At 48.9% G+C, this 26,974-nt stretch overlaps 1 protein-coding gene across 1 annotated transcript in view; it reads right to left on the reverse strand.

Moving 5' to 3' along the window:
- epb41l5 (erythrocyte membrane protein band 4.1 like 5) overlaps nucleotides 1–26,974 on the reverse strand; it is a gene marked incomplete at its 3' end in the record, with an annotated part of 47,385 nt that overhangs the window by 7,591 nt on the left and 12,820 nt on the right. Inside the window, exons 2-16 of the mRNA XM_084443551.1 lie at nucleotides 24,117–24,221; nucleotides 19,789–19,831; nucleotides 19,619–19,697; nucleotides 18,935–18,979; nucleotides 17,575–17,627; nucleotides 15,780–15,900; nucleotides 14,791–14,878; nucleotides 14,580–14,668; nucleotides 13,811–13,901; nucleotides 12,081–12,250; nucleotides 9,872–9,978; nucleotides 9,553–9,571; nucleotides 8,257–8,302; nucleotides 7,691–7,815; nucleotides 126–280 (exon numbers count right to left, since the gene is read on the reverse strand). Of these exons, the coding sequence (XP_084299677.1) occupies nucleotides 126–280; nucleotides 7,691–7,815; nucleotides 8,257–8,302; nucleotides 9,553–9,571; nucleotides 9,872–9,978; nucleotides 12,081–12,250; nucleotides 13,811–13,901; nucleotides 14,580–14,668; nucleotides 14,791–14,878; nucleotides 15,780–15,900; nucleotides 17,575–17,627; nucleotides 18,935–18,979; nucleotides 19,619–19,697; nucleotides 19,789–19,831; nucleotides 24,117–24,221 (1,336 nt within the window). The remainder of the gene's footprint in view (nucleotides 1–125; nucleotides 281–7,690; nucleotides 7,816–8,256; nucleotides 8,303–9,552; nucleotides 9,572–9,871; nucleotides 9,979–12,080; nucleotides 12,251–13,810; nucleotides 13,902–14,579; nucleotides 14,669–14,790; nucleotides 14,879–15,779; nucleotides 15,901–17,574; nucleotides 17,628–18,934; nucleotides 18,980–19,618; nucleotides 19,698–19,788; nucleotides 19,832–24,116; nucleotides 24,222–26,974) is intronic.

The raw sequence follows: 26,974 nt of genomic DNA on the forward strand, positions 1-26,974 counted from the left end.
AAATGGAGTCGTACGTGCGTTCTACGTTCCACAGGTACGTGCGTTCTACGTTCCACAGGTACGTGCGTTCTACGTTCCACAGGTACATGCGTTGTTCACAGGGACGGCTGCTCTCGAAATCTCACCACCGAGAGAGACTGTGTCGTCCGCGGCGATGCTGGAGGCGGAGCTGGTTGCGCTGGGGGCCGCCTCCTCAGGCGGGCCTGCCGTCACCATGGGTACAGGTGTCTGGATGACATCATCGATGCAGGTCTCCAGCAGATCAGCCACAAGGGGAAAACTGGATGAGAGAAGGAAGGAGAGAGAGAGAGAGAGAGAGAGAGAGAGGGAGAGGGAGAGGGAAAGAGAGAGAAGCAAGTGAGCAGAGTACCACAGAGAGCCCCTGGTTCCCATGTGGGGTGTGTAGCGTAGCTGGGGGTGTGTAACTTACCCATGTCCTCCCTGGGAGAGAAGGGATAGGGTAGCATAGCTAGGAGGGCAGAAGCTGCCGTGAGAATGACACACTTTCATGTTCAATCAGAAGCCCTGCGGCCACAGAGACTCTCCTCTCTAAGGCGTCTCTGCTTGGACCTGCCAGCTGTATGAAGCAGTAGCCTGGAGTCATGCTGAAATATGAGCTGAATTACCACACGATCCTTCACATGTACCGTCACACCACCAGCTCATTCTCACACACTCAGATACACACACACACACACACGAGAGGGAGGGAGGGACTCACATTCCATACGTGACTGCAATGAGATTAGGCCTGGCTGTGGAGGAGGCTTCCAGAGCTGGTTTCAGTTCACACACTCACACGCGCACGCACGCACGCACACACACATGCACACACGCACACACACAGCAATATCAACTGTGCATAATAATACAACAATATGAAAAGTGTTGTGTGCGAAGGAGATGTGAGCATGTTTAAAAGGCTTGGAGTGAGTTAAGTTAAGTGTTTATGTTTATTGCTTCTTTATGGAAGGACTACCAGATACATCCTTTGGTCATAATATTTTAAACAGAAGGCTAATTAAAAAATCTTCATTGGTAGAGCTGTGCAAGTAACAGTAGTGTCAACAAGGAAAGTATATATATAACATTGAATAATAATATACATACAACTTTAGAATTGAACCAACAGAGTAAGCACAAACAGCTCTAACTAGTTCATACTGGCTAGAATGGAACAACGACATGAGCAGATCCACCAAGTAACAAACTGTTTAGAGGTTAAAAAATAAATCACAGAACATGGTTGAATCCAATCGCTGGATCAAGATCATTGACACGACAGAAGACCGAGTTGGTTTAACATGAGGACAGCCCTGCGTAAGACAGGGTTGGTTTAACATGAGGACAGCCCTGCGTAGGACAGGGTTGGTTTAACATGAAGACAGCCCTGCGTAGGACAGGGTTGGTTTAACATGAGGACAGCCCTGCGTAGGACAGGGTTGGTTTAACATGAGGACAGCCCTGCGTAGGACAGGGTTGGTTTAACATGAGGACAGCCCTGCGTAGGACAGGGTTGGTTGAACATGAGGACAGCCCTGCGTAGGACAGGGTTGGTTTAACATGAGGACAGCCCTGCGTAGGACAGGGTTGGTTTAACATGGGGACAGCCCTGCGTAGGACAGGGTTGGTTTAACATGAGGACAGCCCTGCGTAGGACAGGGTTGGTTGAGCATGAGGACAGAGTTGGTAGAGTGTGAGGACAGGGTTGGTAGAGCAGGAGGACAGTTCTGTGAGGACAGCTCTGTGAGGACAGCTCTGTGAGGACAGGCTCCTCACTGTCTCGCAGGCCCACAGACAGACAGCGTCTCACCAGGCCGTCTTCACTGTGTGTGTGTTGTGGGGGGGGGGGGGGGGGGGGGGCTGGGGGGGCAGAGGGGTGTGTCCTGCTGGGGGGGGGTCATGCCTGGGGGAGGAAGAGAGGGAGTAGGAGGGGAGGAACAGTTAACATGAGATAAGAGGAATGCAAGACATTCAGGGGGAGGGAAGAGGCAGAGAAAAGATAACAAGAGAGAGAGAGGAGAGAGAGAGAGAGGGAGAGAGAGAGAGGGAGAGAGAGAGAGAGAGAGAGAGGAGAGAGAGGGAGAGAGAGGGAGGAGAGAGAGAGAGAGAGGAGAGAGAGAGGAGAGAGAGAGGAGAGAGAGGTTTGGATTGAAGAGGAGGAGGCAGATTAAGGAGGCGTTAAAGGAAGGAAATGAGGGAGGTTTGGAAGCAGAGGACATGGTGGAGCGTGATCAGGACCAGGACAGAGGGGGGGTCGGCTGACAGCATCAGAGCCGCCTGGGGAGGAGCAGCAGCATGGGAGAGCAGCCTGGGGAGGGAGAGGGGGGGTGGAGGCTGAATGAGGAAGATCATGCAAATCAACCCCAGGAGGGGAGGAGGAGGAGGGGTCAGGGTCGTCACCTACAGTCCAGCTCATCTCAGATCCCATTCCTCTGTATGATACTGAGAGACAGAGAGACCCACCACCGAACGCAGCCTAATCTCTAATCCCAGACCTTGGTATCTCTAATCCCAGACCTTGGTATCTCTAATCCCAGACCTTGGTATCTCTAATCCCAGACCTTGGTATCTCTAATCCCAGACCCTGGTATCTCTAATCCCAGACCTTGGTATCTCTAATTCCGGACCTTGGTATCTCTAATCCCAGACCTTGGTATCTCTAATCCCAGACCTTGGTATCTCTAATCCCAGACCTTGGTATCTCTAATCCCAGACCCTGGTATCTCTAATCCCAGGACGTGGTATCTCTAATCCCAGACCTTGGTATCTCTAATCCCAGACCTTGGTATCTCTAATCCCAGACCTTGGTATCTCTAATCCCAGACCTTGGTATCTCTAATCCCAGACCCTGGTATCTCTAATCCCAGACCTTGGTATCTCTAATTCCGGACCTTGGTATCTCTAATCCCAGACCTTGGTATCTCTAATCCCAGACCTTGGTATCTCTAATCCCAGACCTTGGTATCTCTAATCCCAGGACGTGGTATCTCTAATCCCAGACCTTGGTATCTCTAATCCCAGACCCTGGTATCTCTAATCCCAGGACGTGGTTAAGAGCTTTCTGGACGTCCCGACTCGTAGCAGCGCCTTTAGTCCTAAACCTGAGCTCTGCCTCTCACCTGACATCTTCACCAGCAACACGAGAGAGAGGGATATGGTCTGGAGGGGATATGGTCAGGAGGGGATATGGTCAGGAGGGGATATGGTCTGGAGGGGATATGGTCAGGAGGGGATATGGTCTGGAGGGGATATGGTCTGGAGGGGATATGGTCAGGAGGGGATATGGTCTGGAGGGGATATGGAGGGGATATGGTCAGGAGGGGATATGGTCTGGAGGGGATATGGTCAGGAGGGGATATGGTCTGGAGGGGATATGGTCAGGAGGGGATATGGTCAGGAGGGGATATGGTCTGGAGGGGATATGGTCTGGAGGGGATATGGTCAGGAGGGGATATGGTCTGGAGGGGGTTTGGTCTCTCTGCTCAGTCAGGCTGCTATTTTAGAGCCCAGTCAGAAGCCTGTCTACGTGTCTCCTGTCTGCTTGACCAGACCGGCTCCTTCCTCAGTGGGGGGGAGGGGGGGGAGGGTTGGGGGGGGGGGGTGAGGGGGGGGGGGGGGGGGGGGCTATCAGATCAGATCAACACACGCGGTCATAGAGGAGTGGAAATGCATCAAATATCACCATTGTATCTGCAAAGTCGACATACTTTTGAATCAACACAGCGCATCCGAAATCATCGCATCACTTCCTGTGTGTGTTCATTGGGTTGATCATTGGGGGGAGGAGCCATGTGCAGAGAGTGCCACCACAGAGGAAGATCGCACCACAGGCAGGAGAGCCAATCCCGCTCCCAGAATCAGAAGACCCACAGATAAGCCGGTTTGATTGGTTAAAGCTCTGCTGGGCGGAGGCAGGCGAGGGTACATACCTGCTGGGTCTCAGTACATCATCACACTAGAACCAGAACAAGAGTTTAACATGGGGGGGGCTCTAGAACCAGAACAAGAGTTTAACATGGGGGGGGCTCTAGAACCAGAACAAGAGTTTAACATGGGGGGGGCTCTAGAACCAGAACAAGAGTTTAACATGGGGGGGGCTCTAGAACCAGAACAAGAGTTTAACATGGGGGGGGGCTCTAGAACCAGAACAAGAGTTTAACATGGGGGGAGCTCGAGAAACAAAACGTGTTCAAACATCTAGATACACGCACGCTCTCACTCACACACACACACACGGATGTGCAGACACACACACACGTACGTGCAGACACACACTGGAGGCTACCACTGTTTCTTTTTAATATCAGAGGGAGTCAGAGGGGGCCTGCTCCATGGGCCAGTAATCCTCAAGGGATAAAGGGATGTAGGAGAGAGAGACACACAGAGGGAGACAGAGAGAGAGAGAGAGAGAGAGAGAGAGACACACACAGAGGGAGACAGAGAGAGAGAGAGAGAGAGAGAGAGACACACAGGGAGACAGAGAGAGAGAGAGACACACAGAGGGAGAGAGAGACACACAGAGGGAGACAGAGAGAGAGAGAGAGAGAGAGAGACACACACAGAAGGAGACAAAGAGAGAGAGTGTTACAGTAACAGACGTAGATCCAGTGCACTTCACACCTCCCTTTCACAGCCCTTTAACCCCCCATCTGACCACAGCAGAATCACCCTGGATTTAAAACGCATTCAAACACACCGCACTGAAGTGGAGTCCAATACATCCCACACAGAACAACCATACACATGGAATAGCCAAGAAAAATGATCAGCATGAAATTAGTAGTGACAAAATTAAATCACTACTAAACAACCTTCACACTAAAATATCCCAACAATCACTACTAAACAACCTCCTCACTAAAACATCCCAACAATCACTACTAAACAACCTTCACACCAAAATATCCAAACAATCACTACTAAACAACCTCCTCACTAAAACATCCCAACGATCACTACTAAACAACCTCCTCACTAAAACATCCCAACAATCACTACTAAACAACCTCCTCACTAAAACATCCCAACAATCACTACTAAACAACCTCCTCACTAAAACATCCCAACAATCACTACTAAACAACCTCCTCACTAAAACATCCCAACAATCACTACTAAACAACCTCCTCAGTAAAACATCCCAACGCAGAAGGGCTGAACCTGGCTATTAAGAACTCTAAAACTAAAAGGGAAACGATGAAAAATGGTTTGATTCCGAATGCAAACATGAGAAAAGCGCTCAGGAAACTATGACACCAAAAACACAGAACCAGACAACCAGGAGATACAGCTTCAATACTGGCAAAATTCTGGGACAATTGGAACCATTTAAAAAAACCATACAAAGAATAATTGGCAATCCAAAATGGAGATACATGGAAGAATCACTGTGAGAAATTATGAAGAGAAATCACACCTATTTTGTCACGAAAAGACAAAAACTTTTTGAATCAATCATTAGAGATCAACAAAACCCCTTAGATTTCCCAATTACAGAAAAATAAATATTAAACCAAATCCGAATTCTACAACCCAAAAAGGCCTGTGGTGCTGATGGTGTATTAAATGAGATTATTAAATATGTAGACCATATGTTCCACACTGCCCTGATGAAATTATCCAACATGACATTAACTGTGGGCTGTTTCCCTGATATCTGGAACAAGGGTCTAATAACACCGATCTTTAAAAATTGGGATACTTTTGACCCTAATAATAAGAGGAATATGTGTCAGCGACGTTGTTTCCACATGGGACCGGTTGGGCCCAGAACCGTTTGCAGAACCATTCCCATGGCACGGTTGTCTAACCGTACTGAGTGAAGCAGAACCGTTCTTTAGTAGAAATGTGAAGAGACAAAACAAACTACCATGGCAACCGACAATAGTTCCGCAAACAACATTCCGTGGAACACAACAGCCCGAGAGGTGGAAACAGACACTGTAACCGTTCCCCCGGGTCCGGAGCGGCGCGGTTTGAGCACGGTATCGGTTCGGCACGACAGTGGAAATAAGGCTAATGACATGAAGGTGAAATTCACAGAGCTGGAGAGAGAGCTTTTACAACTGAGAGAACTGATCAGCCAACAGCCAATCCAGGACAACATTACATTACAGTCATTTAGCAGACGCTTTTATCCAAAGCGACTAACAATAATTACATTTAATGTAGCAAAAGCCAATATACTACTACTCGCCAGAACTCACAAGTGCATCTTCTCTCTAAAACAAGTGACTAAGAGCATAATCTAGTGTTGAAGGCAAAGTGCAAGAAAAGCAATCTAAAATACAATAGGTGCTTGCCTACTCATGGTAGTACTTCTTGAAGAGGTGAGTTTTGAGCCTGCGACGAAAGATGGGCAGCGACTCTGCTGTCCTGACGTCAGTGGCCAGTTCGTTCCACCACTGTGGGGCCAGGACAGAGAAGAGCCGTGACCACGTCGATCGACCGCAGGGGCCTCGGAGTGACGGAGCCCCGAGGTAGTAGAGCGTAACGGTTGGGAGGGGGCAAGACTCTTCTACCCTCAGCACAGAGTTGAGCAAGCTGAAGCAGGAAAGAGAGAGCTACAAGAGAGAGCTGACCACCCTGAGGACTGAGGAGAGAGCTGCAACAGGACAGAGAGAGACACGGCATGGCTAACAGCTCTGACAGAAGAGGTGAGGGAGCTAAGAGAAGAGAGAGCTACGGGAGAGAACTGACTGCTCTGTCAAACTAGCCCCAGGAGAGAGAGCGAGAGAGAGACAGAGAGAGACATAGAGAGAGAGAGAGACATAGAGAGAGACAGAGAGAGAGAGAGAGAGGGAGACAGAGAGAGACAGAGAGAGAGAGGGAGACAGAGAGAGGAAGACGGAGAGAGAGAGGGAGACAGAAGCTGCATTTCCATTACACTTTTTCGCAAAATAAAAGCGATATTTCTAAAGTTTCGACAAAGTACTATTGCGACTTGCAGGTGTTTCCATTGAAAGGTGTTTTGCCCAAGGGCCGTAATTCTCGTAGTCTCGCGACGCCACACAATTCACACAAAGCGCAACCAGGAAGTAAACCATGGATGTATTAAGTAAACAAACCATTGTAATATTTGAACTTTATTTTAGCTTTCCCCTCCGCTCTTAAACAGCGCGCGTTTCTCGTATCGTTGCTTTAGGGTCTTCCACTTGCTCCGGAGGCATATCACGTCATTTTTTGAAGCGTGCAAATCACGTGACCCCGACCGCTTCTTCTCATGCCTAAATTCGAAAAAAGTGTTTCCATTACGCTTTTGTAATATACTTCTATATCGAAACTTCTGAAAAACCACCTCATGAGAGCGTAAAAACGTTTTATCGAAATTTGAGTGTTGTTTCCATTACCAATTTTTTATTGCGATATTTAGGTTTTGCGCAATTCTAGGTGTAATGGAAACGCGATGAGAGAGAGAGAGAGGTTGTTTTGTTGTTGCCAGGTGTGTACCAGCAGCAGTGCTGACAGCGTTCTGTCTGCTCAGTGTTAAACACACGCACTGACAAACATGCCCCCCCAGCACCCCCCAACACCCCAGCACTTGTAGTCTAGTCTAGTACAGGCCAGTACAGTAATAGTCCAGCCCAGTAGCACCCAGTACAGAGAGAGCCAGAGAGCCCAGCGACAGCAGGGAGGCCATATTAGGCAGCTTAACACTCTAATGGCATTAAGGCAGCGAGCAGCTCACCTCCTCTTCTCTGATTGGCTGCCGCCGGGACTCCTGGGGAGGGTTTCGATGTCCACAGGGCTGCAGGCAGAGGCCGTGCTGACCATGGGCACGGCTGCCCAGGGGCTTCGGGAGGAGGGGAGGGGCTGGGGGACAACGAGAGAGGGACAGAGAGAAGGGGGAGGCAGAGATACAAAATACACATCAAACCTTTGAGATGTAGAGCAGGTATGTGTCCTCTAGCTGCCTCTTTGGCTGTGAGAAAAACCTCACCAGGTTGGTGGTTACATTTTTACTATCGGGCAGACGGGTTTGGCCATTGTGCCGTCTGAAGATGCTCTACACATCAAACCTGTAGCTGCTTTAATAACGATAACCAGCACCAGGACCAGACCTGACCAGCTGAACTGAACACACTAACCAGCCACCATGCTGGAGGTTCAGCTGAACTGAACACACTAACCAGCTACCATGCTGGAGGTTCAGCTGAACTGAACACACTAACCAGCCACCATGCTGGAGGTTCAGCTGAACTGAACACACTAACCATGCCACCATGCTGGAGGTTCAGCTGTGCCTCTACCTACCTTGTCTTTGCCAGGGCTGACTCCATTGTTGTGTGTGTTCAGAGACCTGAGGGAAGAGGGGTGGAGTCAATCTCAGTGTGTGTGTGTGTGTGTGTATTACAAACACCAGACATGGAGAGTAGAGCAGGCAGCCCAGTACAATACAGTGTGAACTGGGAGAGTCAGTGTATGATGATAACCAGCTCTCCTCCCCCAGCCCAGCCTAGCCCAACCCAACATAGCCCAGCCCAGCGTAGTCCAACCCAGCCTAGCCCAACCCAGCCCAGCGTAGTCCAACCCAGCCCAACCCAGCCCAGCCCAACCCAGCCTAGTCCAACCAAAGTGTGAAAGCCATTCACTTCCATTCTATGCAAGGGAAGAGGTGAAAAAAACCTTCACTTCTGGTGGCAAAATTAATTTGCCTCGTTCCTTCGCAACCTCAACCAATAGCAAAGACGTGTGTGTTCTATTAATACATCCATGGGTTGACCCCAGTCTGGGCTGTAGTTTTCTCTACGGTAGTGAGCTAAGATGGCAGGCGCTAACTTGTCATTGTCATTGTTGCTGACATAGTTGCTAAATCTATACATGTAGAAATTCTTTTTTCCCATCGAATATCTTAGTTACAACAAGGTTGAGCTGTCCTGGCAGTTTTATGTTTATATGTGTGGTATTTATGGGAATCTCACGATCTCTAAGCATTAGCCTAGCTAGCTCAAGTTGGCTGTCTTTCTCAATTGTGTAGCAGCCTGGCTAGCTAGCTAAGCCATGTCGTAGCAGACATGGAAACAGGCGTTATTCTGATAAACTGACCAAATAGTTAGAATCTGCTGGTTTACTTTCTCACATGAACAAATATCAAAACTTAATAAAGTGACAAACAGTATTAACCGTTGTGCAAACCAAATTTACAACAATGGTTGCCGAATCAAGCCCAAACGGACTACAAACCAACTGGTTCTGTGTGCCTCACATCCAGAACTGCCCACACAACAGGTGCATGACGCCTCGGCAGAAGATGGTCATTCTCCCATGAGTAACCATACCCTTAATGTGTGTGTGTAAGTTAGTATGTGTGTGTGTGTGTGTGTGTGTATGTGTGTGTGTATGTTAGTATGTGTGTGTGTGTGTATGTGTGAGTGTCATGTAAGTGTGAGTCATGTTAATCTGGCTGACTTGAGTCAAGTCTTACACACACAGTTACACAACAACACGCTGCAGAAACAGTGTGAGGAAGAGATGAGTGTCGTGGTGCGCTGACTATCTGAGCCAGTAACACAGCAGGGTTCTGGAGCGTCCTGGAGCAGCTGTACTCACTCTGGGGGTCTGCTGGGGCCTGGAGAGAAACACACCAAGAACACAGGCTTCAGCACTGCAAGTCTGCTTCACCTCATCTAGAGGGGTGTGTACATAGAGAGACTGACAGCTCTGACAGAAGAGGTGAGGGAGCTAAGAGAAGAGAGAGAGCTACAGGAGAGAGCTGACTGCTCTGTCAAACTAGCCCCAGGAGAGAGAGAGAGCGAGACAGAGAGAGACAGAGAGAGACAGAGAGAGAGAGAGAGAGAGAGAGAGAGAGAGAGAGAGAGAGAGAGAGAGAGAGAGAGAGAGAGAGAGCCTGTGCGTGTGTTCCTCTCACCCCTGTTCTGCAGAGTTCTCCTGGAGTAGCGTCTGCTGGGTCTCCTCTCGAAGGAGGCGGACCTCCTGGCTTTGCTGGCCTTAGTGGTCTGATACTCGGTCTTCCCACTGGAGAGGACATGTCAACATCTCACACCCTCCATCACATCCCCTGGTATAGGCTAGACCATGTGGTATAAGTACTATGTATATACTAAGTATATACACTAGTATGTGCCATATAATCAGTATGTGCTATATTACTAGTTGCTATGGTATACTATGTGGTATATTACTAGTTGCTATGGAATACTATGTGGTATATTACTAGTTGCTATGGTATACTATGTGGTATATTACTAGTTGCTATGGTATACTATGTGGTATATTACTGGTGTGTGGTATATTACTGGTGTGTGGTATATTACTGGTGTGTGGTATATTACTAGTTGCTATGGTATATTACTGGTGTGTGGTACATTACTAGTTGCTATGGTATACTATGTGGTATATTACTGGTGTGTGGTATATTACTGGTGTGTGGTATATTACTAGTTTCTTATGGTATATTACTGGTGTGTGGTATATTACTGGTGTGTGGTGGTATATTACTGGTGTGTGGTATATTACTGGTGTGTGGTATATTACTGGTGTGTGGTATGTTACTGGTGTGTGGTATATTACTGTTGTGTGGTATATTACTGGTGTGTGGTATGTTACTGGTGTGTGGTATATTACTGTTGTGTGGTATGTTACTGGTGTGTGGTATATTACTGTTGTGTGGTATATTACCGGTGTGTGGTATATTACTGGTGTGTGGTGGTATATTACTGGTGTGTGGTATATTACTGGTGTGTGGTATGTTACTGGTGTGTGGTATATTACTGGTGTGTGGTGGTATATTACTGGTGTGTGGTATATTACTGGTGTGTGGTGGTATATTACTGGTGTGTGGTGGTATATTACTGGTGTGTGGTATATTACTGGTGTGTGGTGGTATATTACTGGTGTGTGGTATATTACTGGTGTGTGGTGGTATATTACTGGTGTGTGGTATATTACTGGTGTGTGGTATATTACTGGTGTGTGGTGGTATATTACTGTTGTGTGGTATATTACTGGTGTGTGGTATATTACTGGTGTGTGGTATATTACTGGTGTGTGGTGGTATATTACTGTTGTGTGGTATATTACTGGTGTGTGGTATATTACTGGTGTGTGGTATATTACTGGTGTGTGGTATATTACTGGTGTGTGGTATATTACTGTTGTGTGGTATATTACTGGTGTGTGGTGGTATATTACTGGTGTGTGGTGGTATATTACTGGTGTGTGGTGGTATATTACTGGTGTGTGGTATATTACTGGTGTGTGGTATATTACTGTTGTGTGGTATATTACTGGTGTGTGGTGGTATATTACTGGTGTGTGGTATATTACTGGTGTGTGGTATATTACTGTTGTGTGGTATATTACTGGTGTGTGGTGGTATATTACTGGTGTGTGGTGGTATATTACTGGTGTGTGGTGGTATATTACTGGTGTGTGGTATATTACTGGTGTGTGGTATATTACTGGTGTGTGGTGGTATATTACTGGTGTGTGGTATATTACTGGTGTGTGGTGGTATATTACTGGTGTGTGGTGGTATATTACTGGTGTGTGGTGGTATATTACTGGTGTGTGGTGGTATATTACTGGTGTGTGGTATATTACTGGTGTGTGGTGGTATATTACTGGTGTGTGGTGGTATATTACTGGTGTGTGGTGGTATATTACTGGTGTGTGGTGGTATATTACTGGTGTGTGGTATATTACTGGTGTGTGGTATATTACTGGTGTGTGGTATATTACTGGTGTGTGGTATATTACTGGTGTGTGGTATATTACTGGTGTGTGGTGGTATATTACTGGTGTGTGGTGGTATATTACTGGTGTGTGGTGGTATATTACTGGTGTGTGGTATATTACTGGTGTGTGGTATATTACTGGTGTGTGGTATATTACTGGTGTGTGGTATATTACTGGTGTGTGGTGGTATATTACTGGTGTGTGGTATATTACTGGTGTGTGGTATATTACTGGTGTGTGGTATATTACTGGTGTGTGGTATATTACTGGTGTGTGGTATATTACTGGTGTGTGGTATATTACTGGTGTGTGGTATAGTACTGGTGTGTGGTATAGTACTGGTGTATACTATGCAGGGTAATGTCCGGTGCTGGCGGTACCTGTAGCGGAAGCGGGACCCCATACGGATGAACCCGGAGCGCGCCGAGCCCTTCTGGACCGGACCACGCAGGCGGAAGAAGGCATGGTGCTCCACCGCACACTTCCACAGGTGCTTACAGGCCTTGGGGTGATCCATCCTGAACACGAACGTGTGCTCCTGCTCCTTCCCCTGGGGGGGGGGGGGGGAGAGAGAGAGAGAGCAACGCACCATTAGATTCACACACACACACACACACACACACACTTCAGCTCTGCTAATGAGAGCGTCCAGAGAGAGGGCAGCAGACTGGGGCTGCTGCAGATGGAACTGAGAACAGGCCTGGCGCGCGCACGCGCGCGCACACACGCGCGCACACACACGCGCACACACACACGCGCACACACACACACACACACACACACACACAGACACAGACACAGACACACGCACACTCAGAATTCTAGCAGCAGCTTTGTGGAGGCAGCAGTGCTAGCCCAGGGCCAGGTTCTGCAATAAGGCCGTTTTATTTTCATCTCACCACAAAGCCTTTTATTACAGTGGAAGATCATATTACAGAGGAATGTGAAAAACACAACAAGCCCTCGCTCTATGGAAGCACAACTAGCGATTCATAAAAACAGATTGATGAAAACAACCGTTTCGCGGCAGAAAATACATTTTTTAGAAGCTGCATTCTCGGTGCCCCGTCCGCCGCCATTACATGGATATACTTGGCTCGCGCTGGATTTAAAATGTATTCTCCAGGCCTCCAGGTAACTGGTACATCACTGCCCTCCTGAACCAGGTAACTAGTACATCACTGCCCTCCTGAACCAGGTAACTGGTACATCACTGCCCTCCTGAACCAGGTAACTGGTATATCACTGTCCTCCTGAACCAGGTAACTGGTACATCACTGTCCTCCTGAACCAGGTAACTGGTACATCACTGCCCTCCTGAACCAGGTAACTAGTACATCACTTTCCTCCTGAACCTGGTAACTAGTACATCACTGTCCTCCTGAACCAGGTAACTGGTACATCACTTTCCTCCTGAACCAGGTAACTGGTACATCACTGTCCTCCTGAACCAGGTAACTGGTACATCACTGTCCTCCTGAACCAGGTAACTGGTACATCACTTTCCTCCTGAACCAGGTAACTGGTACATCACTGCCCTCCTGAACCAGGTAACTGGTACATCACTGTCCTCCTGAACCAGGTAACTGGTACATCACTGTCCTCCTGAACCAGGTAACTGGTACATCACTGTCCTCCTGAACCAGGTAACTGGTACATCACTGTCCTCCTGAACCAGGTAACTGGTACATCACTGCCCTCCTGAACCAGGTAACTGGTACATCACTGTCCTCCTGAACCAGGTAACTGGTACATCACTGCCCTCCTGAACCAGGTAACTGGTACATCACTGTCCTCCTGAACCAGGTAACTGGTATATCACTGTCCTCCTGAACCAGGTAACTGGTATATCACTGCCCTCCTGAACCAGGTAACTGGTACATCACTGCCCTCCTGAACCAGGTAACTGGTACATCACTGCCCTCCTGAACCAGGTAACTGGTACATCACTGTCCTCCTGAACCAGGTAACTGGTATATCACTGTCCTCCTGGCCTTCACACATATTCTGCCAGGGGCTGAACCAATGCACACTGGAGATAGAAGGGCGGATATTCTGGACACAGTGTGTGTGTGTGTTTGTTTGTGTGTGTCGAGGGTTGTTTCATTACCTCTTCTGTCTCCTGCACTACCTGTTCATCATCCTCCACCACAACCAGAGTCAGCTTGCTCTTCTTAAAATCCAGACGAGTGATCTTCGGCCTGGGGCAGACGGACGGACACACACACATGATAAAACCCATGGGACTAATGTGACTAGGACTCAATTACTAGCAGGTGTTTATACAAATCATGTTGTTAGGTGGCTCTGTCATGACAAATAGCATCCAGGGTAAGAATTCCGATTGTCTAATAACATTTCATGATCTTTTTTTGTTTCTACCCCGAACCCTCAGCCTTCTACCCCAAACCCTCAGACTTCTACCCCGAACCCTCAGACTTCTACCCCGAACCCTAAGACTTCTACCCCGGACCCTCAGACTTCTACCTCGAACCCTAAGACTTCTACCTCGAACCCTAAGACTTCTACCCCGAACCCTAAGACTTCTACCCCGAACCCTAAGACTTCTACCTCGAACCCTAAGACTTCTACCCCGAACCCTCAGACTTCTACCCCGAACCCTCAGACTTCTACCCCGAACCCTCAGACTTCTACCCCGAACCCTCAGACTTCTACCCCGAACCCTCAGACTTCTACCCCGAACCCTCAGACTTCTACCCCGAACCCTCAGACTTCTACCCCGGACCCTCAGACTTCTACCCCGGACCCTCAGACTTCTACCCCGGACCCTCAGACTTCTACCCCGGACCCTCAGACTTCTGCCCCGGACACATTCTGGCACCCCAGCTCCATACTGGAGCGCTGCTGCTGCTGCTCACCAGAAGAACAGTCCGATCTTGGTTTCTCCCTCGAACACCAGCACTCCTGTGGGGGTCAGGCCCAGACTGTACTCATTACCGTCCCGGGCCTGGGGAGACACCACAACAGCTCGGTTAGACGGTTAAACCACAGCTCACAGCACTGAACCACACTGGAGAGTTAGTCCAGCGTGTGTGTGTGTGTGTGTGTGTGTGTGTGTGTGTTGCTCACCTTGACCATGTGCATGTCCACTCCATACATCTCCAGCCATTTGGCCTTATTCAGATAGTTGATCTCTGCCTGCGATGGCATCTGACCTCTGAGATCAACACAGAGATAGTTGGGGGAGAGAGAGAAAGAAAGAGAGAGAGAGAGAGAGAGAGAGAGAGAGAGATAAAGAGAGAGATGGAGGGAGTGAGAGAGAGAGAAAGAATTAGGTCAAAGACAGCATGGCAGAACTAGGCAAATACCCACTAATAATACAAATTCAATAAGGAAATTAACTTTTGGACAGACCTACTGTAAAACTAAATGAGCCCCCTCTCGTATCATTACCAAGCCCTGCGATGCCCAGAGCTGAGCAATACAGTAGGACCCCCTTACCCAGCTGACCCTGAGATCACAAACCTGCCCTGTTAACACAACCCAGGATCAGAGCCTCTCACTCAACCCAACCTGCCCTATTAACACAACCCAGGATCAGAGCCTCACTCAACCCAACCTGCCCTATTAACACAACCCAGGATCAGAGCCTCTCACTCAACCCAACCTGCCCTGTTAACACAACCCAGGATCAGACACTCAACCCAACCTGCCCTGTTAACACAGCCCAGGATCAGAGCCTCACTCAACCCAACCTGCCCTATTAACACAACCCAGTATCAGAGCCTCTCACTCAACCCAACCTGCCCTGTTAACACAACCCAGGATCAGAGCCTCTCACTCAACCCAACCTGCCCTGTTAACACAACCCAGGATCAGAGCCTCACTCAACCCAACCTGCCCTGTTAACACAACCCAGGATCTTTATACTGCTGTACTCACAGGTGTGAACTGACATGGATATGAAGTGTCTGTAGCGCTAAATAATATCGCTAACGGTTTCTAAAGAGGTAAGACAGAGCCCTCTCCTCTCCTCCTCTCCTCTCGCAGCAGCTGTGGTCCTATGTGAGCCAGGGCGTAGCGCCGCTGCTAGGTGCAGACAGGGGAAACACAGATACCTGCATTCCTTCCAGGTGTTGAAGATGGCCAGCTCCATGTCCTCCGTCTGCCCCGGCATGAAGCGGAACTCTGACACCAGGTCCAGGGCGTGCTCCGAGGGGTCACAGTCCCCCAGCTCAGCTGAAACACACGCACAGTTAACCCAGGAGCCCAGTACAACCTGCAGATAACCCTGTCTGGCCCAGATAACACAGCCCTATATCATCAGAGAGAGAGAGAGAGAGAGAGAGAGGGAGACAGAGAGAACGACAGAGAGACAGAGATAGAGAGATAGAAAGAGCGCGTGAGAGAGAAAAAGAGAGAGGGAGAGGGAGGTGATGTAGTCCAGCCATGACATGTCACAAGGCTACAGGGGTCCCAGTCCAGGTGGTTGGAGTGAGGAGATGCTGACACAGCAGACAGGACTGGCTGGAACCCTGACTGCTTTTCAGCCAGAACTCAGAGAGAGAGAGATCAGAGAGGGAGAGCTCAGAGAGGGAGAGATCAGAGGAGAGGGAGAGCTCAGAGAGGGAGAGCTCAGAGAGGGAGAGCTCAGAGGAGAGGGAGAGCTCAGAGGAGAGGGAGAGATCAGAGAGGGAGAGTTCAGAGGAGAGGGAGAGATCAGAGAGGGAGAGTTCAGAGGAGAAGGAGAGATCAGAGGAGAAGGAGAGCTCAGAGAGGGAGAGCTCAGAGAGGGAGAGATCAGAGAGGGAGAGATCAGAGAGGGAGAGCTCAGAGGAGAGGGAGAGATCAGAGAGGGAGAGATCAGAGGAGAGGGAGAGATCAGAGAGGGAGAGCTCAGAGAGGGAGATCTCAGAGGAGAGGGAGAGATCAGAGAGGGAGAACTCAGAGGAGAGGGAGAGATCAGAGGAGAGGGAGAGCTCAGAGAGGGAGAGCTCAGAGAGGGAGAGTTCAGAGAGGGAGAGTTCAGAGAGGGAGAGTTCAGAGAGGGAGAGTTCAGAGAGGGAGAGTTCAGAGAGGGAGAGTTCAGAGAGGGAGAGTTCAGAGGAGAGGGAGAGATCAGAGGAGAGGGAGAGATCAGAGGAGAGGGAGAGATCAGAGAGGGAGAGTTCAGAGAGGGAGAGTTCAGAGAGGGAGAGTTCAGAGAGGGAGAGTTCAGAGAGGGAGAGTTCAGAGAGGGAGAGTTCAGAGAGGGAGAGTTCAGAGGAGAGGGAGAGATCAGAGGAGAGGGAGAGATCAGAGGAGAGGGAGAGATCAGAGAGGGAGAGCTCAGAGAGGGAGAGCTCAGAGGAGAGGGAGAGATCAGAGAGTGAGAGCTCAGAGAGGAGAGGGAGAGCTCAGAGAGGAGAGGGAGAGCTCAGAGAGGAGAGGGAGAGCTCAGAGGAGAGGGAGAGCTCAGAGGAGAGGGAGAGATCAGAGAGTGAGAGCTCAGAGAGGAGAGGGAGAGCTCAGAGAGGAGAGGGAGAGCTCAGAGAGGAGAGGGAGAGCTCAGAGAGGAGAGGGAGAGCTCAGAGAGGAGAGGGAGAGCTCAGAGAGGGAGAGCTCAGAGAGGAGAGGGAGAGCTCAGAGATGGAGAGCTCAGAGGAGAGGGAGAGCTCAGAGAGGGAGAGCTCAGAGAGGGAGAGCTCAGAGAGGGAGAGCTCAGAGAAGAGGGAGAGATCAGAGAGGGAGAGCTCAGAGAGGGAGAGCTCAGAGAGGGAGATCTCAGAGAGGGAGAGCTCAGAGAAGAGGGAGAGATCAGAGAGGGAGAGCTCAGAGAGGGAGAGCTCAGAGAAGAGGGAGAGATCAGAGGAGAGGGAGAGCTCAGAGAGGGAGAGCTCAGAGAGGGAGAGCTCAGTATGAACAAGTACGAACCTTGGAGTGAGAAGGCAGCCAGCTCCACAGCTGTGTCGAACGGGCACTCTAACCTGGTTCAGCAAGACAGACAAAGCTCAATGACTCATCTCATAGCTGGTGCTGTTACCCATTACTATGCATGTTACCAACAACCATTCTGTGGTCCACAGCTCATTGATTGGTGCCCACAACTTGGAGCAAAGTGCTTTGTTAGCTTGAAGCATGTTTCTAAGTGCTTTGTTAGCTTGAAGCATGTTTTTGGAGACGTGTGTTACAGGGTGTCCCCCAGGGTTCTCCAAGTTCAACTTTTTAAGACCTTTTTAATACCACTTAGAATGCAATTGAATTGAAACTTCACGGCTCTACTGGCAAAACTATCAAGGATATAATGGAAAATCTGAATAGATAAGCCTTAGAAAATAATTATTTACCAAGTACTTGAATTTAAAACATTATTATACTAATGACATTCATATTTAAAGCAATACATAGCGTTTTCTCTGGTTTTCTCGAAACTGCGCCCCCACAGGCTCTGCAAGTAAGTGCACTGTCGTAACGTTATCAGATTGTCTTTTTCTTTTTCTTTTTCTGGCTTCCTCTGTGATGTTTCGCTTCAGTTTTCTCACCCCCGCCATGATATATCCATAGACGCCGGAATAGTTACTACTGTGTTGTTTAAGTACAGCGTTGCGCATGCGCACTTCAACTGAATGCTGTGTCCCGTTTTAAAAGGTAATAAATGTCAATGTATTATCTTTCTGAGTAGACTGTTTCGACGATTCAGCTTACTTTTAGTAAATTTAATTGGAGAATTAGCACCAGACATGTTTGTAAAGGTCCAAATATCGCAATGTATTGCTTTACAGTAATATACAATAGCTTGGTGACTGAGGTATGTCTATTTTATAACAGAATGAGAATACTTTTAAGGCCTTATTTTGAGAATATTAAATTCAATGTTTGTTTAAAAAAAAAATACTTTTAAGGCCCTGCGGGTACCCTGCATTAAGACCTCATGAGACTGAGCTGCACCCTAATTTCCACGTTGCAGGTTTGATTGAATCCCTTGTCCACAGTGTTGTTTGAACTCTACGCAGTCCAACACTAATCCCCCCGTAGGGAAAACTCACACTAACATTCTGGATCGAGCTACACATGTGAACAACACCCGTGGACCCCCACGTCCATGTGTAACTCTGCAAGCCTCTTAGTGGGGTGCATGACTGCGGTAATCAGGAAACGCATGCCTGGATGGACAGTATATGCTCGCTGTGCCATGATGCATTAGGCCTATGGACACCAACAAAGAAAAAGAGCTACTAACTAGAACTAACTAACACGTGAAGGAACAGGGTCGGCCAGAGGAGCAGCTACTTACTTGCCACTGAGAAGGTCTTGCTTTAGTTGTAATACAAAGAGATATCTGAAATGAGAGATGGGAATCAGTTCCAATGCAAGTGCAGCGCTAAGAGCCTGCCATATACCAGGGCAGACCTATGGGGTTAGAGCCTGCCATATACCAGGGCAGACCTATGGGGTTAGAGCCTGCCATATACCAGGGCAGACCTATGGGGTTAGAGCCTGCCATATACCAGGGCAGACCTATGGGGTTGGATCTGGTTCAATACTACTCAATATACACCACGTTTCACAAATGTTTTTTTGTGATTCACAAATAAATTCTTGTTTCACAAATGTTTTTTGGTGATTCACAAATAAATTCTTGTTTCACAAATGTTTTTTTGTGGTTCACAAATATATTTCGAACTCACAAACATGTCCACCGCTTGTATTTACTTGCACCGCTTGTATTTACTTGCACCTGAGACACGAACCAGAAATCTATTATGAAACGTTTAGAAAAAATCTTGAAATATATTTGTGAACCACACAAATACATTTGTGAAACAAGAATTTATTTGGGAATCACCAAAAAACATTTGTGAAACGTGGTGTATATTGACAAGTACTGAAACAGATCCAACCCCATACAAACCACACCCAAGTCAGGTCAGAACTCACCTGGTCAGATCAAAACTCACCTGGTCAGATCAAAACTCACCTGGTCAGCTCCTCATGCAGGTTGTTGGGTTCTGATGAGTAGAACTTGACTCTCATGTGAAGGCAGTAGGGGGGTCCAACTGTGGGACAGAACAGAACAATCAGAACAGATCAGAACAGATCAGAACAGAGGAATCGTGGCAATCTTCAGGAAGAGAATCAGGTACTTACTCTTTACTTGTTTTTTGATGCTTTTTGTGACATCAAGCCAATGCTGCAAAAAGATGAGGAAGTATATTAAGTTGAGTATTTGAACATGTGGTGTAGTACTGCATAATAGCAGCAAAAACACAGGGTGAAGGACTGCAATACAGCAGCTAGAACATGTGGTGTAGTCAGGGTTCGAAATTAACACCCGCCAAGCGCCAAATGCGGGTATATTTTTCATTTGGCATGTATGTTTTGGAAACCACAACACTTTGGCAGGTGATGTTTTTTGCAACAAAGTATCAGCATTGATGGTTCAGTGCATAACAAAATATCAGCCAGAGTAACGTTAGAGGGGCGTTCTCTATTAGTCTGACCAGAGTAACGTTAGAGGGGCGTTCTCTATTAGTCTGACCAGAGTAACGTTACAGGGGCGTTCTCTATTAGTCTGACCAGAGTAACGTTACAGGGGCGTTCTCTATTAGTCTGACCAGAGTAACGTTACAGGGGCATTCTCTATTAGTCTGACCAGAGTAACGTTACAGGGGCGTTCTCTATTAGTCTGACCAGAGTAACGTTACAGGGGCATTCTCTATTAGTCTGACCAGAGTAACGTTACAGGGGCATTCTCTATTAGTCTGACCAGAGTAACGTTAGAGGGGCGTTCTCTATTAGTCTGACCAGAGTAACGTTACAGGGGCATTCTCTATTAGTCTGACCAGAGTAACGTTACAGGGGCGTTCTCTATTAGTCTGACCAGAGTAACGTTACAGGGGCGTTCTCTATTAGTCTGACCAGAGTAACGTTACAGGGGCGTTCTCTATTAGTCTGACCAGAGTAACGTTACAGGGGCGTTCTCTATTAGTCTGACCAGAGTAACGTTACAGGGGCATTCTCTATTAGTCTGACCAGAGTAACGTTACAGGGACGTACTCTACTACAGTCTGACCAGAGTAACGTTAGAGGGGCGTTCTCTATTAGTCTGACCAGAGTAATGTTAGAGGGGCGTTCTCTATTAGTCTGACCAGAGTAACGTTACAGGGGCGTACTCTACTAGTCTGACCAGAGTAACGTTACAGGGGCATTCTCTATTAGTCTGACCAGAGTAACGTTACAGGGGCATTCTCTATTAGTCTGACCAGAGTAACGTTACAGGGGCATTCTCTATTAGTCTGACCAGAGTAACGTTACAGGGGCATTCTCTATTAGTCTGACCAGAGTAACGTTAGAGGGGCGTTCTCTATTAGTCTGACCAGAGTAACGTTACAGGGGCGTTCTCTATTAGTCTGACCAGAGTAACGTTAGAGGGGCATTCTCTATTAGTCTGACCAGAGTAACGTTACAGGGGCATTCTCTATTAGTCTGACCAGAGTAACGTTACAGGGGCATTCTCTATTAGTCTGACCAGAGTAACGTTACAGGGGCGTACTCTACTAGTCTGACCAGAGTAACGTTACAGGGACGTACTCTACTACAGTCTGACCAGAGTAACGTTACAGGGGCGTACTCTACTACAGTCTGACCAGAGTAACGTTACAGGGATGTACTCTACTACAGTCTGACCAGAGTAACGTTACAGGGACGTACTCTACTACAGTCTGACCAGAGTAACGTTACAGGGACGTACTCTACTACAGTCTGACCAGAGTAACGTTACAGGGATGTACTCTACTACAGTCTGACCAGAGTAACGTTACAGGGATGTACTGTACTACAGTCTGACCAGAGTAACGTTACAGGGATGTACTGTACTACAGTCTGACCAGAGTAACGTTACAGGGCCGTACTGTACTACCAGAGTAACGTTACAGGGACGTACTCTACTACAGTCTGACCAGAGTAACGTTACAGGGACGTACTCTACTACAGTCTGACCAGAGTAACGTTACAGGGATGTACTGTACTACAGTCTGACCAGAGTAACGTTACAGGGGCGTACTCTACTACAGTCTGACCAGAGTAACGTTACAGGGGCGTACTCTACTACAGTCTGACCAGAGTAACGTTACAGGGACGTACTCTACTACAGTCTGACCAGAGTAACGTTACGCCCCACTGTTCCTCTAGAAGGTTCTTAGCTGTTAAGTCTTGTCAGAGTTCAGACTCTCTGAGGCACCAACAATGTGGAAGAGGGATGGGGGAGTAGAGGTGTGCGTGTGTGTGTGTGTGTGTGTGTGTGTGTGTGTGTGTGTGTGTGTGAGTGTGTGTGTGTGTGTGTACTCACACTGATGAGGGAACGAAAGGTCTCTGCCACTCCCCCACATTCCTCTCTTCAGCCCTCCCTCCTCTCCTCCCCTCCCTGCTCTCCTGCACCCCCCCTTCACCTCTTATCAGCCGGTCCTAGCTGGGGGCATTTCTGGGGAGAGCTGGACTTGAACCTACGGTAAGCACCTAAAGTCTACCAACACCCTGCTCTGACCAACACCCTGCTCTGACCAACACCCTGCTCTGACCAACACCCTGCTCTGACCAACACCCTGCTCTGACCAACACCCTGCTCTGACCAACACCCTGACCAACACCCTGCTCTGACCAACACCCTGCTCTGACCAACACCCTGCTCTGACCAACACCCTGCCCTGACCAACACCCTGCTCTGACCAACACCCTGCTCTGACCAACACCCTGCTCTGACCAACACCCTGCCCTGACCAACACCCTGCCCTGACCAACACCCTGCCCAACACCCTGACCAACACCCTGCCCTGCCCAACACCCTGCCCTGCCCAACACCCTGCCCTGACCAACACCCTGCTCTGACCAACACCCTGCTCTGACCAACACCCTGCCCTGACCAACACCCTGCCCTGACCAACACCCTGCCCTGACCAACACCCTGCCCTGACCAACACCCTGACCAACACCCTGCCCTGACCAACACCCTGCCCTGACCAACACCCTGCCCTGACCAACACCCTGACCAACACCCTGCTCTGACCAACACCCTGCCCTGACCAACACCCTGCCCTGACCAACACCCTGACCAACACCCTGCCCTGACCAACACCCTGCCCTGACCAACACCCTGACCAACACCCTGCCCTGACCAACACCCTGCCCTGACCAACACCCTGCTCTGACCAACACCCTGCCCTGACCAACACCCTGCCCTGACCAACACCCTGCCCAACACCCTGCTCTGACCAACACCCTGCCCTGACCAACACCCTGCCCTGCCCAACACCCTGCCCTGACCAACACCCTGCTCTGACCAACACCCTGCTCTGACCAACACCCTTCTCTGACCAACACCAACACCCTTCTCTGACCAACACCAACACCCTGCCCTGACCAACACCCTGCTCTGACCAACACCCTGCCCTGACCAACACCCTGCCCTGACCAACACCCTGACCAACACCCTGCCCTGACCAACACCCTGCCCTGACCAACACCCTGACCAACACCCTGCTCTGACCAACACCCTGACCAACACCCTGCCCTGACCAACACCCTGCTCTGACCAACACCCTGCCCTGACCAACACCCTGCTCTGACCAACACCCTGCTCTGACCAACACCCTGCTCTGACCAACACCCTGCTCTGACCAACACCCTGCCCTGACCAACACCCTGCCCTGACCAACACCCTGCTCTGACCAACACCCTGCCCAACACCCTGCTCTGACCAACACCCTGCTCTGACCAACACCCTGCCCTGACCAATACCCTGCCCAACACCCTGACCAACACCCTGCCCTGACCAACACCCTGCCCTGACCAACACCCTGACCAACACCCTGCTCTGACCAACACCCTGACCAACACCCTGCCCTGACCAACACCCTGACCAACACCCTGCTCTGACCAACACCCTGCTCTGACCAACACCCTGCCCAACACCCTGCCCTGACCAACACCCTGCCCTGACCAACACCCTGCCCTGACCAACACCCTGCCCAACACCCTGCCCTGACCAACACCCTGCCCTGACCAACACCCTGCCCTGACCAACACCCTGACCAACACCCTGCCCTGACCAACACCCTGCCCTGACCAACACCCTGCCCAACACCCTGCCCTGACCAACACCCTGCCCTGACCAACACCCTGCTCTGACCAACACCCTTCTCTGCCCAACACCCTGCCCTGCCCAACACCCTGCCCTGCCCAACACCCTGCCCTGACCAACACCCTGCTCTGACCAACACCCTGCTCTGACCAACACCCTGCTCTGACCAACACCCTGCTCTGACCAACACCTTGCTCTGAAAATCAGCTTTGGCACAGCCGTCAGGAATCCCCTCCGGTCAATGTGTGACCAGAGCAGCTGCTCTCGTGACTCAAGGACAAGGCTGGCAGTAGAATGTAACCAGCAGGTCACTAAAGCCGTTCCCTGGGTCTGTTCTCACCGGCACTTGAGCAGAGTCCATGAAGCGCAGGCCGAAGTAGTCCTTCTCTACGATGTCCAGATGGTACATGATCTGGTCAAACAGCTCCTCACCTTTGGCTTTTTTCTGCAGAGGACAACAGACATATCATTAATATTACAAGTGACTGAATTTCAAGCATCTCTAAATACATCAGAACATTTTAAATGGTTTATTATATGTTGTTGAGGCTAACATTATGGTGAGTGGAGGTGAACTGTTTACATCGTTCAATGACCCAGGCTCTGAGTGATTAACAACACAACCCTAACCCAGACCAATCCTAACCCTAACCTGGACCAACCCTAACCTAACCCAGACTAGGGTTGGGCGATATCCACATTTTGAAACCGTTTTTGAGTCTCCACAAAATACTGCGGTAGTCTGTATTACTGTTATTACGGCGTGGCCAGTGGAGCGGCAGGAGCAGTCTATAAAAAAGGCTTCGTTCGTCTTGTTCGTAAGTAGACCAATCACAGCGCACGCTGCTGTTACCAGGTGGCTTCAATTCATTAAACCCCGCACAGGGAGGCCACGCAGTGATTCAAGAGTGTCTGCCTGCAGGCCTACCTTCTCAAGACAGTGTGTTGCTACACCACTCTCAGGACACACCACCGCCACGCTCAGGACAGTGTAGGAGCGAACTGCTCCGATAGATGGCGGTAGGTTGCGCAACGACTTGGATCCAAGCCGCCGTTGAAAGAAGAAGTAGTAGTAAGAAGAAGACAACGACGACGATTTATATGTAATACCATAGAATCCAGGCTAAGAAAATTTAATTTTTCCTAATACAATCACTGTTTATCTGATTTGTTTGTCATAAATCCATCCATAAATCCATTGTTTTACATGTATAGAAAGATAAGATAATATTGTTTGCGAAAACAGCAAATCAATTTGACTCCTCATTCTAAAGAGCCATCATTCGGTAAAAAAGAGTCATCCTCAACGGGACACGAACCCGGGTCTTCACACTAACAGTCCAAATCCTTAACCATTCGGCCACCGGGCAGTGTGGTCATCCTAGTAAAATAGGTGTATTTGAAGTGGAACAAATGTTAATTTTCCTCGTATATCCCCCCCAGTTATTCGGATCGGCTCTACAATGTTATGGGTTCTAGGTTGGCCCATTCTACACCCCTCCACCGAGTTTCGTGAAAATCACTCCGGTAGTTTTTGCCTGAGAGTGGTGTGGGCGTGGCCTCATTGTCCTGAGAGGTGTGGGCGTGGCCTCATTGTCCTGAGAGGTGTGGGCGTGGCCTCATTGTCCTGAGAGGTGTGGGCGTGGCCTCATTGTCCTGAGAGTGGTGTAGCAACACTGTCTTGAGAAGGTAGGCCTGCAGGCAGATGCCTCTCCAGTGATTAGACTCTTGTTTTTTTATGATTTGATTTTTTATTTTGTCATTTTCACTGGATAGGAAGGATAACAACACCACGACCACCACCACCAACAAAAATAATAATATATTTTATTCAGAAATTGCTGCATAATTCTTGAGACGGTTTTGCTGACGAGACCGTCCAGATTTTATAGCACCGCGGTAAACCGTAATACCGGAAAACCGCCCGAGCCTAACCCAGACCAGTCCAGTCCAAGCTGTCCTTCTCCAGCTCTGATCCAGAGTTTCATGTGTCTAACAGCTCGTACCAGCCTCCTCCTCCCTGCTCCGAGCCTCCTCCCAGCCTTCTCCATGCTCCCAGCCAGCTCCCTGCCTCCTATTCCCTGCTCCCAGCCTCCTCTCTGCTCCCGGCCTCCTCCCTGCTCCCGGCCTCCTCCCTGCCTCCTCCCTGCTCCCGGCCTCCTCCCTGCTCCCTGCCTCCTATTCCCTCCTCCCGGCCTCCTCCCTGCTCCCGGCCTCCTCCCTGCTCCCGGCCTCCTCCCTGCTCCCAGCCTCCTCCCTGCTCCCGGCCTCCTCCCTGCTCCCAGCCTGCTGGAGCTGCTCCTGCTGCAGCCCAGGACAGCAGGTAAAGCCTGCGGTGGACGTGCTTTTAACTACGTGTGCGCAAGATGGCCGCCACACGCGTCTCCTGCGTTTCTTCTGAGATCCTGCTGCAGTTGGCAGTGCAGGTCCTCAAAAATCAACATGCCACAAAACACTCTTGTTTACGCATACACGTTGTTAAACAGCATGTTGACCACAGGCCTTGCACACACAATGTAATTAATGAATATAAAAATATAATAAAAATGTATATAAGCCTACTGTATTTGTTGTGGAAATGTCGACTGTTTTCTAGGTCTACCTACTGTTGTGATTGCTGACTTTTCTGCTTATGTATTATGTACTGTTTTTTAATTTTATGTACTGTTTTTTAATTTTATATGTCTTCTCAATGTTGCCTACATGAACTTATTCTACCTGTAGCCTACATGCATAGGACCCTTGGCCTGGACTGACCTATGACCTAGAGCCTTATAGCTCCACCATCTATTAATGATCTACAGGTGTGGGTCCCTTAACCTATATAAGCCACAGGTTCATTTGTGTTTGGCATTTGCCCTGATGAAGGTCGGTGTGACCGAAACATGATGGCGATCTGCTTTATTTCATATGTAAGCCATATACCTTGTTCAAACATTGTTTCAATAAAGAAAGCTGTATGATTAGTTACAATATTAATATTAAACCATAATAGCCAACTTTGGATTTCATGGGAAAATGCTGGTGGATGATATTGGTACTGAAGCCAGCTGACTATTACTTCTTCCAAGAAACCAGATAAGTAAGGGAAATACTTTCTCTTCAATAAGGTAAACTGAGAAGCAGTTAGTTGGAAGTAAGGATACAGTTGTTTCTCTAAAAGGGGATGAGCAGTCATCAATAGCTTTGCTGAAAATC

The sequence above is a fragment of the Borostomias antarcticus genome, assembly GCF_949987555.1.
Source record: "Borostomias antarcticus genome assembly, chromosome: 9".
Lineage (NCBI taxonomy): Eukaryota > Metazoa > Chordata > Actinopteri > Stomiiformes > Stomiidae > Borostomias > Borostomias antarcticus.